Here is a 16,546-nt window from a genome sequence, read left to right as displayed (position 1 = left end):
GTCGTCCGGTTTTCCAATTCCATAGATTTCATTAGAAATGAAATTTGGGTTGTTTCTCCTGAAGTGGGGCTTTAATGCATTTAAAATGGGGAAAAAGTGCCTCAATACGGTTGTTGGCAGATTAGCAACAATGGTTTCACACAAAAATAGCAAGTTGACAATTACCTCAATGTCGAGTGTTAATCATTTGTGAATATTCACTGATGTTTAAACTCTTCATTTAAATTTATTGTTGCAAAGAATTTGAGTTTCATTTCTTTTCTCTTCTAGAGTTCAAATACAGCTCAGGTCTTCAGTTTAGTTGCAGAACGTAGACGGAAGTTTCAGGAGATTATAAATCGCAACAGTAGCAATACTATTCAGACTGCAGCTGTTAGACCAAAGACATCAAAGTGGACTGCTCCTAATTCAACTCCACAACTTACCACAACCATTCTGGAAGTCAGAGAAAGTATGCTTTCTCTCCTTATCAAACTCCATCATAAACTCTCAGGAAGACAAAACTCCTACTATCCTTTCTGGTTAGAAGATTCAGAGTCTACATCCAAGTTGGACCCACTGCAACAAATCCATGGCGATGGGATAACAGCGGTAGAAAGAATTTTAATAAAAATTGCAGCACGGAGTCAGCAGAACAAATGTAGCATTGAGGAGATCTGTCGGAAGGTGGCACCACCTGTAGCTCCTAAGAAGAGTTGTTCAGCAGATAAGAAAGCTTTGGATAAAGAAGAAAGGTAAATGCTTATCTGGAAGTATGTGTAGATTTGATGGAATGGAACTTAAAAACAGAACTAATAGGAAAATAAAGCTCATATTTACTTGTATTTCCTATTTTTGAACAGTACATCTGGAAATTGAAATTGCATCCTATCTTTATTTTAAGGATTTTAATTGTGCACTACAATTTAAAGAAAAAATCTAATAGTTAAAAAAATGCTTGCACTCAAGTGAAAATTTTAATGTGCTGATGCACCATGGTAAGTAATATTACCACATCAGTATATAAATAATTTGCATTGTGTAAGGCCAAGTGAAGTGAAAGCAATAATATTTCCAGCAAGAGTATGGGCAGGTTGTAGAGGCCTGAGAGGAAGGTAGCCCAAAGGAAAGGTAAGTTTGGAGCTATTTATTTTGATGTAATTGAAGTCTCCTTAAAAATGAAAGCAAAACTACATAAATACCTTGAGTCCTTTATTTTGTTTGTAGCAAATCAGATTAAAACTAGATTTTACATTTTGGTGGAGCTTTGAAATCCAGAGGTGCTGCAAAAAGTTCAAATAAGTAAAACAAAAAAAAAAGTAAAATAATTTGTGTAGTATAGTTATGGTTATAAGTTACTAACAGTTACCTGTTTTAATATACATCCTAATTAGGAATTAGAACAATACAAAAAGGTAGTAGTAGTTGCAATATATTGCACTCAACGTGATTAAAAAGTTAGGTTACATATCTGTAAATTACAATTGGGGTAGATGTGATAAAAAATAAACAGCAAATGCTGCAAAACTGAATTAGAAAATGGTAAATACACACAGTAGGGCCATTTCTTTTCAGATGTTGGCATGCTTGCAGTGTGTTTCAGCATTTCTGTTGTAACTTTATATGCTATTAAAACAATTGGAATAGGAAAGTGATTCACAGAATTGTTACAGTGCAGAAAGAGGCCATTTGGCCCATCATGTCTGCACTGGCTCTCCGAAAGAGCAATTCCCTCAGTTCCATTCCCCTGCCTTCTCCCCATAACCCTGCGCGTTCTTCCTTTTCATATAACTGTCTAATTCCCTTCTGAATGCTTCAGTTGAACCTGCCTTCACCACGTTCTCAGGCAGTGCATTCCAGACCTTAACCACTCACTGCGTGAAAAGGTTTTTCCTCATGCCACTTTTGCTTCACTTACCAAATACTTTAAATCTGTGCCCACTTGTTCTCGATCCTTTCACAAATGGAAACAGTTTCTCTCTATCTACTCTGTCCAGACCCCTCATGATTTTAAATACCTCTATCAAATCACCTCTCAGCCTTTTCTTCTCCAAGGAAAACAGTCCTAACTTCTCAATCTATCTTCATAACTGCAATTCCTCATCCCTGGAACCATTCTTGTAAATCTTTTCTGTACTCTCTCCAATGCCCTCGTGTCTTTCCTCAAGTGCGGCGCCCAGAACTGGACGCAATACTCACAGCTGAGGCCGAACTAGTGCCTTATACAAGTTCAACATAACTTACTTGCTGTTGTACTCTCTGCCCCTATTAATAAAGCCCAGGACACTGTATGCTTTATTGACCGTTCTTTCAACCTGTTCTGCCACCTTCAATGACTTCCGCACATACACACCCAGGTCCCTCTGCTGCTGCACCCCCTTTAGAATTGTACCCTTCAATTGATCGTTTTTTTTTAAATTGTCAAAAATTATACTGGATTTCAAAGGAGTGAATTAATTTCATTTTAATCTGCTTGCATTTTCCAAAAAGCCACATAGCCGTTATAATGCTATTTTGTGTGTATTTGTATATGCAAAGGGGAAAATTCCACTATTTACAAAGTTGGTAGAGAGAAAAACACAAGCGTTTGGACATGAATATCTGTAGCTGTCATTCAGTTTTGTTTTTCAGATTTTCTGTCCCCATAATTTCACCTTTCAACAAACACATTTCACTAGCAGCAGAGGCATATGACAGTCTGAAATTAAGATTAATTAAATCAAACAAAGCAGCATTGCTCAAATAGACTAGCTATAATTCATTTTTGGATTTCAAACTAGATTTAATAGTAATGAAAATGAAATGGGCAATAAGCAGGTGGTGATGACTCATTTTTTTGCTGCCTTGACCTGTAGACAAAAACAAAAGTGGCATTTCTCACAAGATGGGCCGTTGCCATAGAAACCAATACTGCACTAAAGGAGAAGCCAAATTGCTGATGATATTTTGCAGCCTTACTGTGTCTATCCCTTAAGCTGCCAGAAAAAATTACTGACCTGAATGGGAATCTGTCAAGATTTGTTTATGTCACCTTATTAGGGAACTCTGTTTACAATAAAACCAAGTTTAAGTAAGATATGCCTTCGGCTGCAAGGAAATTTATAGGCATTGTAGGAACAGAAAGGAACTAAAAGCAAACTCGTGTTAGTTTTTCTAGAATTTCCTGTGCCATATCTATACCAAACATACTTCTTGTCATGAGTCATCTTTAGCTGATTATTGGCCAGTCTGTCTTCAGTACTACTAAATTTAGCTTGACATCTAAAAATGAATTAAAGCTAGCTATTTGATCAGCACTGCTTTATTCATTTGATTAGTCCCAATGTCAGGCTGTCATATGCCTCTGCAGTTGGTGAATCTGTTTGCTGAAATTATACAGACAGAAAATCTACAAAAAAGCCTTCTTTTGTTTGAGGTTTACAAGGAGCCCTCTTGTAGGCAGTTCTGTTTCATATATGAAGTTGCTAAATAACCATTTTCCTCAATGCAGTTGGCCAGTGGTACCATATGACTATTAACTCTGAGCTTGTGCACCTGCACACAGGTAGGCCTGCAGCCTTCTTTCCACTCCTTTGCCTTTCCAAATCCTCCTTAATCTCTGAAGTCTGAATATATTGGAGTATTGAAGGGGTTAGTAAAGAGGGCACGAGATCTCTGTTGACGGAGCGATCCTGTCGAAATGAAAGAGAGCGAGTCAGAGTGTAGGATACAAATCCACTCTTGGTGGAAGGGAGGAAATGAGCGAGACCTTGTTGGAGTGGAAGGAGAAGAGTAAGGGGGACCTTCTGTTGGGTGAGTGAGGGGTGGGTGGAAGACCCTGTTTGGCATGAGAGAAGAGAGTGAAATACTATTACAGGGAAGAAAGAGAAATCATCCTGTTAGGGAGGAGGAGACTGGGGGTGGGGATGATGGGGTGGAGGGGAAAGAGAAGGAAGGAAGGAGGGGGTCTTGTTGGACTGATGAACCTGGGCCAAGAACAGAGCACTCAGAGGTGCCTAGGTAATGGCGGGGAAAAAGGCTCCATGATCCTCATTCTCAACCACAGTAAAGTCCAGTACATAAGTGTAAGAGGCACTGCTGGTGTTTGCAAACATATTTGGCTGAATGTGCTGGGTTGCTGATACTGTACTGCTTTCTCTCAAGGTCCCAACTATTATAGATGCCAATATTCAGCCAATTCAGTTCACTCCATATGATATTAAGAGACACAGTAAAGACTGTGAGCCCTGACAGCATCCTGGGTTAAAGGCCTGCACACAAGCATAAGCTGTCACCTTAGCTATGTTGTTCCAGTGTAGCTATGATGCTGGCATGTACCTGACTGAAAAAATGCCCAAAATTGCCCTACGCACAAAAAGAAACAGGAGAGATCTAATCCAGCCAATTATTGACCAGTAAAAAGATGGAAGGAGTGATCAGTAGTCCTGTTAAGTGGCATCTTCTCACTTTTGCTGGATTTGGCAGCTCCAGATGTGATCACATTTGTCCAGAAAAGATAACACACTGGTGCCTAGTGGTATGACAGTTAGGAATGTTGACTTCGTATTCTACAGCAGGGGTAATTTTAACCTATCCCGTGTGATAGGAAGCTGATGGTATCGGATCAGCTGGCCATTTTATTACACTCTGCCTAGTTTTGCTTTCTATTGACTTTAATGGAGAGCAAAATCAAGCAGGGTGTAAACTGGGCTGCCGATCCGATCCCTTTGGTTTTTTGCCAGGCAGGTTAAGTTGAAATTGGCCTCAATGCAAAATTGTAATGAAGTGCATGCCTTATACAAAATTATTGAGATATTAGTTGATCTCCTGCAGCGTTACATGCAAGGAATTGAGGCCTGGTCCAGTATTTGGTTCACGCGGGGTAGATAGCAACAGGATAACTGGAGAAACATGTAAGGGAGGAGGGAATTAGGAGTTGGAATGGAGATGGTGTAGGCTGCCAAGATGGCGAAGGAATGGCGAGACAGGACAAGAGAAGGGAAGTATCATAAAGAAGATAAAATCATGGTGACGTTGGGCCAGTGCCCATTTCTTTACATTGTGTAGGGAACCAGAGAGCATGAAGTGGAGGAAGCAACTAAGGAGAAGGGGTACAATGGGTGGAGAATTGGGCATTGGTTGATGTGGAAGAGTTGTGTGGCACTTGCCAGAGCCAGTTTTCCTCTATCAGGATGTAGGGTGGGGGAGGTGGATAGGTTCTTGTGTACTTCAAAATGAACTGCTCAAGTATCCATGTAGAAGAGCATGTGCTAGGCTGCTTAGTCGGAAAATGGAATACCTTCTCTCAGTTTTCATAAGTTTTAGGCCTCTCTGCACGTAATCTCAGTGCCAAGTGAAATGCTTGCCCTGTAGCTGAAAATTCAGCTCCTATCAAAAGCGTTCAGTTTGTTCTCTGAGCCCTGTCCCAAGCCCTCGGCCTCGACTGTTTGGAGCGTGTAAGTAATGAGTAGAGCATCAGATGGTTTTTCAGTAGTCCTTTTGTGGGAATTAAGACTTGTATTGCATTTATTAAATAATGAGATAATAAAGACTTCACCTTTATCAAAATTTCTTCAATCTTATTCCTTAGTTGAATTCACATTTTCTAAATGAATCGAATGTTCAATTTCTAGATGGAGTGCAGCTAATCATATTTGGAGGGAATGGATTTGAGTTAGTGTCTCTTTACAAGGGGGCTGTGTTGCTTAAGTCATAACCCCTGCCCTTCACCCCCAAATCCATTGAACTAAACTATGTTTCTGGTCTTTCTAGTAATGGTAGCAGCTCTTGTGTTAGCTGTGCACACAGGAAACGTTAGTTTAGTCTACTGATTTTGTGAATTAGCTCATTTTGTGTTCTTTTACTGAAATTCCATCTAAAATTAAGCATTTTTTTTTCATTACGCTTAAGTGAATTTTAAATTTATATATTTACCATACTTATAGTGAGGCTTTTTTGGCTCTAACTTGTTCAGTCAAGGTCACCTTCAACCCAGTTGAAGTGCTCTTGATGATGATCAGTTTCAGACCTATAATTCACAATTTATCACAAATCCTTCCTAGTGGTTGATGTTTATGTATTTATCTGCATTATCTACTAAGGTTTCACAATTTCAGAACTATAGAACAGCATCAGATCTTTCCGCTCTGAAAGAGAATTGAGTTCCAGTTGAGATCAAACTTTGGAACAATTGAAAGAAATGGTAACCATCGTGTTGTTGTACATCACCTTAGTAGTTTGAGGCCTACTCATTTACCTCTAGATATAGGCAAAGGACTACTCAATCCCAAGATTCTACTTCAGTTCCAGTGTCATCAGTCACCAGAGCAAAGATTGAATTGTCTAAAATGTTGATATCTTTAACCAGTGAATGGATAATGTTTGCATTTGGGAGTCTTAGAAATTTGGAGGATCCAGTACACAGCCCGCAGGCCAAATATGGCCTTGGGCTGTTTTCATTTGGTTCCTGCTTGTTTACTTGTTAAATGTTCATTAAACCAATTTCAGCTGTGGCTCTGCTTCTCTCTCCACAGATGCTACCAGACCTGCTGAGTATTTCCAGCATTTCTTGTTTTTATTTCAGATTTCTAGCATCCGCAGTATTTTGCTTTTATTTTAGTGTTTAATTCACTGCCACTTCTCTTCCAGCAGTGCCTAACTTGAAGAAGTTCTGCTCTTCTCTCCGACGGGATTTTCGTTTGTCTCTTTTACCTTGTTCACCTTCATTGCTTTCTATTTCCCTCTTGGTGTTTGCCTATTTACACCTTCTCCTTTGTTATCTGTTGTCCCACCCCCGCTTTACTTGCTTATAACCTTTTACATTTCTAATATTTGCTAGTTCTGAAGAAGGGTCACTGACCTGAAACGTTAACTCTGCTTCTCTCTCCACAGATGCTGCCAGACCTGCTGAGTATTTCCAGCATTTCTTGTTTTTATTTCAACTGTGGCTCAGTTGGAGCCCTTTGAACTTCCTAGTCCTGGTGCTCTAGGAAAACTTGCTGCTTGATTTTACTCAGAACACTTGGCAATCTTTTGTAAAAATTAGTCCTCTCGACTGAACTACTAAGGTCAAAGCATCTATTTCTAAGGTTTGAGGCGGGTGCGGCAGGAAGGATAGATTTGGGCATGTGGCGAGAAGGATGCAGGTGAAATAGGTTGGCCATTACCTTAGGGGCATGGATTTTTTTTGTGTATGAGTATTTGTATTTTGCTGTACTGGTGATCCATCCCTAATTGTTCTTGAGAAGGTGGTGATGAGCTACATTCTTGAACTGCTGCAGTCCATCTGGTATAGGTACACCCACTGCTGTTAGGGAATTCCAGGATTTTGACCCAGTGACAGTAAAGGAACAAGAATATATTTTCAAGTCAGGAGGGTGTGTGACTTGGAGGGAACCTGTAGATGCATTAGCCATAATTTTCCAAAACACGCTAGATTCAGGAATTGTGTTCTTGGATAGGAAAATTGCAAATGCCATTGCATTATTTAAGACGGATGGGGAGACAAACAAGGTAACTACAGTCCTGTCAATTTAACATCCATTGTGGGGAGGTTTGTGGGGATACTGTTCCTCTCATCTTCTCATCCTTGGTGATTTCAACCTTCATCTCAACTCATCATGCTCGCTCTCTTTCCTTTGAGTTCACTCCTCCCTTAATCTCTCCGCCTGCCTAAACTCCCCAGCCCATGTTCACGGCCACCCCTTGACCTTGCCATCTCATGTGGCCTCGCTACTCCTATCATGTCAATCACAGATAAGACTATCTCTGATCATTTACTTGTACCCCTTTCCACCCACGTCCCAAACCTGCTCCACCTGTGTCCGCCCCTGGAAAATCTCTACCCGATTCACTACAATTGCACTTTCAAAATCCCAACTGTCTAGCCTTTGGCCCTCTGTTCACCACAACATTTCTGTAGCTACTGATTTGATTAACCGCACCATAATTTCCACCTTTGTTGTCATAGTCCCCACTAAAACCATTGCTTTCTCTCATCCTGGCCAGTCCCCTGGTACAACCTTCATCTCCCTTAAGTCCAAGGGACACAGACTTGAATAGATATGGTGGACTAATCATCTCCCCTTGATGTTCAGTGGCATTACCATCGCTGAATCCCCCACTATCAACACAATGGGGGTTAACATTGACCAGCCACATAAATACCATGGCTTCAAGAGCGTCAGAGGCTAGGATTGCTGTGGCGAGTAACTCATTTGCTGTCTCCACAATGCCTGTCCATCATCTACAAGATACAAGTCAGGAGTTTGATGGAATGCTGTCCACTTGCCTGGATGGGTGCAGCTCCAACAACACTCAAGAAGCTTGACAACATTCACTCCCTTCACCACCGATGCATAGTAACAGCAGTGTGTACCAGATGCACCGCAGCAACTCACCAAGGCTCCTTCAGCAGCACCTTCCAAACCTGCAACCTCTACCACCTAGAAGAAGGACGGCAGATGTATGGGAACACCACCAAGTTCCCCTCCAAGCCACGCACCATCCTGACGGAATTATATTGCTGTTTCTTCACTGTCACTGGGTCAAAATCCCTTCCTATAGCACTGTTGGTGTACCTACACCCCAAAGACAGCAGGGTTTCAAGAAGGCATCTCACCACCACCTTCTCGAGGGCAGTTAGGGATGGGCAATAAATGCTGGCCTAGCCAGCGACACACACATCCCATGAACGAATGAAAAAAAAAAACTGGTTTAGCCAGATCATTGCTAGATCTGGCTGGACAACATAAAGCGCTATGGGGTTCTGCTCTTGGCTGCCAAAACTGCTCACTATTCCAGGATCATCCTGGAATTCAAAGATAACCCTCAGCTTTTCTCTACTGCGAACTGTCATCTTAAGCCACTCTCCCCTCCCTCTTCCACCCTCGCCTTCAACAAATGCAAGGAGCTCAAGGACTTTGTCACTGAGATTGGGACCATCCAATCAGCTGCCTCTGTCACTTCCCTCCCTTTCCCTGGTCCACTTGGCCAAACTTCCTTGAAAGTTCTCCGCTGCCCTGGCTCTGAACTCTGAACTTACATCATTCTCTAGTTTCTCTCCTTTCTCTCCTCATGCACTCTGCGAGCTCATCTTGTCCATGAGGCTGACCTCCTGCTCCCTCGAATCTAATCCCACGAAACTGCTGACCATCCAGCTTCCCCTCTTGGTTCCCATGTTAGCCAATATTCTTAACGGTTCTCTCACCAGGTACTATACTCTGCATCAAATCTGCTGCCATCACCCTGCTCCTCAAAAAAAACCCTTGACCTTAAAGTCCTTGCAAACTACTGTCCCATTCCAACCACCCTTTCCTTTCCAAAATCCTCCAACATATTGTCACCTCCCAAATCCATGCCCATCGTTCCTGAGAATGCCACGTTAGAATCCCTGCAATCAGGTTTCTGCCCCACCATAGAACTGAAACAAAGTCTTATTAAAGTCACACATGGCTTCCTATGTGACTTTGACAGTGATAAACTATCTCTCTTGTCCTTTCATCTGAAAGATGGCAACTCTGACATTGCAGAACACCCTCGATACTGCACTGGAGTGTCAGCCTTGATTTTTGTGTTCAGGTCCTGGAGTGGAACTTGAACCTTGTGACTCAGAGATCACACCATCTTTCTCCAACTCCTGTCCACTGTCGTCCAGCTGGGTGGGACTGCATTCACCTGGTTCCATTCTTAGGTATCTAATCATAGCCAGAAAATCACCAGCAATGGTGTCCCTTCCTACTATCGCATAGTTATCACGTTGTGACAAAGGGTCATCGACCTGAAATGACTGATTCTCCATAGATGCTGCCAGATCTGCTGAGTATTTCCAATATTTAAAAAAAAAATTATCTTTCATTATTTGAGGAGGTATCTAATGGACCAAAGTCTGAATCGTCTGAGGGAATGCTGCACTGTTGGAGGTGCCATCTTTCAGATGAGATGTTAAACCGAGGATCCCATCTGCCATCTCGGGTGCACATGAAAGATCCCATACCATTATTTCAAAGAAGTGCAGGGGAGTTATTCCCCGGTGCCCTGGCCAACATTTATCCTCAACCAACATCACAAAAAACAAATTATTGGATCATTATCACATTTTTGCATTCCCTACATTATAACAGTGACTACACTTCAGAAAGTACTTCATTGGCTGTAAAGCCCTTAGGGAGATCCTGTGGTTGTGAGCAGTGCTATGTGTCTGTGTGGCTCTGTCTGTTCGACTCCATTCTATTCCTGATTTGGTATTACCAATATGTTTGTTACCTTTGTTTTTAACATGACAGACATTTAAAATGTGGTATCATGATATGATGAGAGTGATTAAGCATTTCTCTAATGAAAGAAAAGCTCAAAAACAAACTTGGTCTGATTAGAAAATAATAAAATGTTGAATTAATAAGCATCTGTAAAAGCTGGAGGGTACTTACTGAATTCAAACAAGCTTTTCTGACATGCAGTTTTATGTACCAATGCCAATATTCTTCTCTTTTTTGCTTTCCTTTATGGGAGTGAGTTCTGTGTGCGCAGACCATGCACTAGGGACCTGACTGAAGGGAACATATTATCTTCACCCAGTGTTCATATGCCACTTCCAGCTGGGTACATGGACATAGAGATTAGGAGCAGGAATTCTGTCAAGTGGTTTCTTTAGTTAGAAATTCAACATCATAAAGTCCAGGGATGCTGATGCCACTTTTGTTACGCATACCATCACCCCAACCAAGATCAGGTGACAAGATAATAATGAGGTGGGCCATTCAGCTCATCTTAAGTCATCCTTTCAGAAATACCCTATTCCTTGCACCACCCCACCCCCCAAACTTTGTTGCAGCATCCAGTTGTTTCTTAAATAATTACCGGGTTTTTGCCTCCGGTACTATATTTGGAAGTCTACTTAATTAGGTGTTCATTCTTGAGTGAAGAAGAATTTTTTAATAGTAGTCCTAAATTTATAAATAATTTGCACCTGTATCTGTTATGAATTTTGGATCCGTTTTAGGTATTCTTGGGTGAAGCTTTTGGTCAGTCCTGTAAGTAGTCTGGTGTGTCTTACTTTAGAAATGTTTCCATGATACCGAATGTTCAATTATATGATGGTGTGACCCCAGGATGTAACAATAGGACCCCTGTGTGATCTGCACTGCATATTGTATCTTTTATATTTGTCTTCACATGCATTTCATCTTTCTGGACAACTTACAACTGCAAAAAAATGATGACCTGTACTTTATATTCCAGCTCCAAGCAAAAGAATGTTCCTTATAGCCCCTGTTCTAGCCAGTGGGAGGGCTGTGACTCTGATTTCCTCCCCTTTAGTGATTTACCATTAGGCCTGTCAGAACAACTTGCTATTTTTCCAACTCTCTAGTGTGCATGTGTAAAGAAAACATCAAAATGAATGTAGGTAAACTTGGGTAATAGGCCTGGGATGAAATAATTTGCCATCTTTGTTTTATTACTTTGAGATAAACTGTGAACCATGACATTCAAGACCTGGCCAGTGTGACTTTATTACACATCTTCAATTTCTGTAGCCTCTGGCTTTTTAACATGTGCAAATTCACTTCTTTGTTAATAGTGTGGAACTTAATGCTAAGTCTTAAAATGGCTGCATAGCTGTTTGAGTGTAAAGAAAGGATTTAATCCTAAATCATTCCTTTCAGTGAAGAAATAAATGATCAAAAATTCCAAAATGTCACCATTCCCGGTTCCCAATGTTTTAGATTTACATTTTCCATTCTGTTAACTATCTTAAATGCCTCTTGTAGACTCTGACAGGACGAACAGACCATATTTCCTTTCCTCTTAGCTCAGACCCCTTGATATTCGGGACCAGCATAACTGTTCTTTTCTGCACAGTCTCCAGCACATGAAGGTGTTCTTTGTTTCTAAACACAGTACTCATGGTGCAGTCTGATAAAAGCACTGTAGTTTAATTGTGACTTCTGCTTTGACTTATCTGCTACTGTTTTTGGCTATTAACTGCTTCCTTCTATTGGCTTTGTTTGCTGCTTTTCACTGTTTGGGTATGTTGAGTGTTGATTCCACATAGACATCTGAGTCTTTCAATTTATGCCTAGTTATTTCAATGCCATTCAGCAGTGTACGTCCGTAGCTTAGTTTTCCATTGTGCACTATTTTATACTTGTCTGCACTAAATTTCGTCAGACATATTTTGTTGAACTCTGTAATTTCTGAACTTCCTCCTCTGCTTTCACTGTCATTCCTGTCTTGGTCTTCACTTCAAACTTGACCAGTTTGCTTTTGAGCACCTAAATTCAAGTAATTTATGTAAATGAGGAACAGTAGTAATCCTAACACCAAGAACAGTTATGCTGGTCCCTAATATCAAGGGGTCTGAGCTAAGAGGAAAGGAAATGTGGACAGTTCATCTGTCAAAGTAGAGTCTACACGAGGCATTTAAGATAGTTAACAGAATGGAAAAGGTAAATCTAAAACATTCAGTACATTTCCACCAGCCGCCTGAACCTGCTTTCCTAATATGACTACTGTAGCGAGTCCATGTTTCCTACCCCTTAATCAAATTCTTATCCATTTACAAAATTTACTCTGAATTCCCACAGTTCCGAGTTTTTCTGAAATGTTGTAAAGTGTCTTTTCGATATCGAGATGACATTTCTTGCAGCTTTCCATAGTCCACTTGGCTTATCACTTCAAGTAATTCAGCACAGCCTAGGGATTCAACCTGGGACATTCTGGTCTAAGTAGCTCTGCTCCTGGATAAATTTGCTGAGCCATCAAGGGAGCTGCTGCAATTTCTTCCTGGTGGTATTAATAAATATAAAATATTTTGAAAAATTGAAGTTAATTGTAACTTAGATCTGAGCTAAAATTCCGCTATTTTTCAAAATTGCCTAATTTCAAATCTATAGCGTTAATTGTTATGTTGCTTATAAGGCATTATCTGTAGCTCTTGAAACATACTGCTGTTAGATAACACTACACTGCAATACCTATCTATTAAATCTGTAACAGATTTTGCAGTTGTGCTACAATCTAAAATTGAGTATATTAGCACCACCTATGCTCAATTGTAAATTTTCAATCTCTGGGCTGTGATCTTTTCTAAAAAATCTATATCTAAATCATTAAATGCCTTAATAGGTATGCAGACCTGTAGCCCAGAAAATGCATAAAGGAGATGTGGAGCAGATGTTGATTGTGCCTATTCTCCCAAATGGCAAGAATGGCAGGTAAAAATAATTAGCATCATCTTTAATCATTGAGAACTGACCAATATAATCGGCCCCACATGTAGATAAAAGAATTGTGAAATCCTAAATATCAATTAGTAACTACTGGAAAGGAGTGCAAAGCTAATCACACAGGAGATATCCTGAACCAATAGAAACTGTTCTGATGCATGTTTAGTTTCTAACCTGAATATTGGCTACAAACATTTCTATTTATAGATAGCAGGGAAGAAAATATACCTTGGATAACAGTATACCACCTTGTTGAGATTGAAAACGAGATATTTCTGGATCTGATACTGAAGGAAAAAAAACACTGCATCTGTGTTTAATATATCATCTATTAATCTAGCATCTGACTTAGAATGTTGGTTGATCCTATTTAGTAGCTGAACAGATAAGTTAAATTTATTAAAACCTACTATACTTGCTAAGTGTCATTCTTGGCTCAGTGTTGGCACACTTGCCTGAGTCAGCAGTGCTGCAGTGGCAGGAGCACCGTCTTTCTGATGAAGTGTTAAAGCAAGTCTTGTCCTGTTAACATGGACGTAAAAGATCCCATGGTACAATTTGAAGAAAGTAGTGAAGTTCTCCCAATGTTCTCGGAGAAATTATCCTTCAAACAACTTCACTAAACAGATTATCTGGTCACTTATTTCATTGCTGTTTGGGGGACCTTGCTGTGTGCATGTTGATTGCCACATTCGACTGCATGGTGAGTGACTACACTTCAGCTATGAAGCTTTTTTGGATGTCCTGAGGATATGAAAGGCATTATACAAAGATAATTAATTTCTTCCTTTCTTCTGTTTGCCTGTCTGCGTTTTGAAATGCTGAGCTCCCAATCTTATTTTTCGTCGAATGGAATATGTTCCATTAATTGTTGACAAATCTGACACTGTAAAGTGGATAAATACTGAACTAGTCTGTATAAAGTCTGAGGCATTCATCAATAATCTGTCTTTATGAACAGAGTACTCTCTGATATTTAAAATATTATTATAAGTACATGATGTTTTGAAATGCTGTCCAATTGCTAAATCTATATTTTTCTTCAGTTACTCATTGTCTGAATGGGGGTGGCCTACATTTGAAAACTGAGACCTTTCTGTATTATGCTAAAATCTGTTTTACTATTGGGGGAAAATACCTACAGTTTAATAGATCACTGTAAATCTGCTGAACTTTCAATAGAAGTTATGTTTTCTTTATTGCCTTTTGCCAATGATGGTTTTATTTTGATTTGTTGATTTCTTTGTACAGACGTCAGAAAGCCAGAGAGAGACAACAAAAGTTGCTTGCTGAATTTGCTTCAAGACAAAAAAGTTTCATGGAAACAGCAATGGATCTCGGTAAGCTGTTGTTTATTGAAGTGAAGTATTTGTCCAATTGAGACCATTTTATCACTATTACTGTACAATTGAATATGGCAGTCCATCGGATTCTAATGGATTGTGAATTGCCTGTTAACTAGTTAGTTTTGGATTGGATATTTTCATTGTATATGCAACTGAAGGCATTTAAAAGTTTGGACAAGTTAAGACTACTGAATAGGTAAGGTTCTGACCATTGAAATGGGTAACATAACAAAGGATGTCCATTAACAGATATGATAAAAGATGTGCTTGTTCACCATTTACTGAAGGTATCAATTCTCTGTAAAATGCAATATAAAGTTTTTATCAATTAGGGCAATTATATACTGAGGTGCATCTGGTTGGCATTTGGATGTAATTGATTGATTTATTATAACCTTGTGCAGGTTATTAGTGAGGCTACATTTGAATTTTGTGAACGGCTAAGTTCCTTGCCTTTAAGGGGCAATATTGTGTTGCAGAGAATTTAGAGAAGAGCACCAATGGTGATTCTGGGATTTGCAGCTTCAAGTTCTAAGCACTGAGAAGATGTAGATATAAGCAAGCTATTTAATTTGAACCATGTGTACAGAACTAGGCGTATGAGTACAAAATTCTTGAAGCTCAAATAAAAATTGATCATTGGGGGAAAGCCACTTCCCCACAGAGATGTGGATATATTGAATAGACTTTCAGTAAAAGTACACAATGTTGTGTCAGTTTAACAGCAATTTTTTTTAAAGTTGGATAAGTATCTAAATAAGAGGTTAAAAGAAATTATAGAGATTAATATATAGAAAACATTGATTTCTGATTTGGTAGCAACACAGAACTGCATGCTTGGGGACAAATAATGAGATGCAAGGTGTGACAGATATAGAGTTTGTTGATCTGTATTTTAGAGTGGGCTGACTCCCCGTTAATGATACTCGGTGACAGGTAACACTCTTACTCCCTGCAGTTGCTTCCCTTTTATCACAAATCCACCTTGGTCCTGGGTGTCTTATGGACTGAAGAAACTCTGAACTATGAAGAACAACTATCTGGATCTATGGGCTGAATTTTAGGCCCCCCTCCCCAAAGAGCGGGAAGGTGGGGGGCAGTGCGCGTAAAATAGAGCAGGAGGCTCATTGGGTGGGGGGGGTGGGGGGGGCCTTCCTGACCTGCTTCCGCCTCCACCGCCACTTTATGCAGGGCGGGGGCGACGAAAAATGGCTCGCCCGCCCCAGGCGAATCATAGCCCTTAAGTGGCCAGTTAATGGATTTTACCTTTGGCCGGTTGGGCGGCCCAGGCCTGAGAGAAGCCATCTGACAAAACCCTGTGCCCGATGGAGGGCCTCCCCTGATGCTCCAGCCGCCCCCTGTCCCCCCAGTCGACTACCCTTGCCTCGCCGGGGACCGACCAATTGGCCCGGCAAGGTCCCAAAATCTTACCGGTTCTCTGGGGCTCCCAGACATCTCTTGTCTTCAGCTGGGTTGCAGTCCCAGCAGTGTCCACCACTCCCAGTGGCACTGCTGGGACAGAGAGCTGCCATCCTGCTGATTGGCCGGCAGCTCCATTAGGCGGGACTTCCTGCCTCAATGAGCTGTAAGTCCTGCCTCAGACCAATTAAAGGCCTGGGACTGCAAAATGCGGTCCAGATCACCAGGCCAGGTGGAGGCGGGTCCGCCACCGAGTTGTCAGTTGGTGGACGGCTCCCATCCACCAAGGGTAAAATTCAGCCCTATATCTTGTTTTTAACTTAAGTTTAAACTGCATTGTGACACCCAGAGAAATAGTGAGAACATTTTATAAAAATGAGGGAAAGATGAAGAAAGAACAAGTATTTTGGAGACTACAGAGAGAACACCACAGAGAACCAGTCACTAAGAGATGATAGGAAAAAAAATACAGAAACAGAGAAATGGAAAAAAATTAGAGAAATTCCAGTGGGACAGGTAGAAAAGCAGACACCCAGAGAAACTTGAAAACTATTGAAGAAACTGCAGAAACACAGGGATGGAGAGAAACTTGAGAAA

The 16,546-nt window shown here is 40.6% G+C and overlaps 1 protein-coding gene across 8 annotated transcripts in view; it reads left to right on the top strand.

Annotated features, from left to right (window-relative positions):
* Nucleotides 1–16,546, top strand: part of ubr3 (ubiquitin protein ligase E3 component n-recognin 3) — a 416,754-nt gene that overhangs the window by 177,418 nt on the left and 222,790 nt on the right. For all 8 annotated transcript variants that reach the window (XM_068035371.1, XM_068035370.1, XM_068035368.1 and 5 more), the window contains 2 exons: nucleotides 271–734; nucleotides 14,436–14,524. In XM_068035371.1, coding sequence (XP_067891472.1) covers nucleotides 271–734; nucleotides 14,436–14,524 — 553 coding nt within the window. The remainder of the gene's footprint in view (nucleotides 1–270; nucleotides 735–14,435; nucleotides 14,525–16,546) is intronic.

This window comes from Heterodontus francisci, chromosome 7 (genome assembly GCF_036365525.1).
Source record: "Heterodontus francisci isolate sHetFra1 chromosome 7, sHetFra1.hap1, whole genome shotgun sequence".
Classification (NCBI taxonomy): Eukaryota; Metazoa; Chordata; class Chondrichthyes; order Heterodontiformes; family Heterodontidae; genus Heterodontus; species Heterodontus francisci.
Note: the sequence above shows the minus strand (reverse complement) of the source record. Positions and strands in the feature narration are given on the sequence as shown.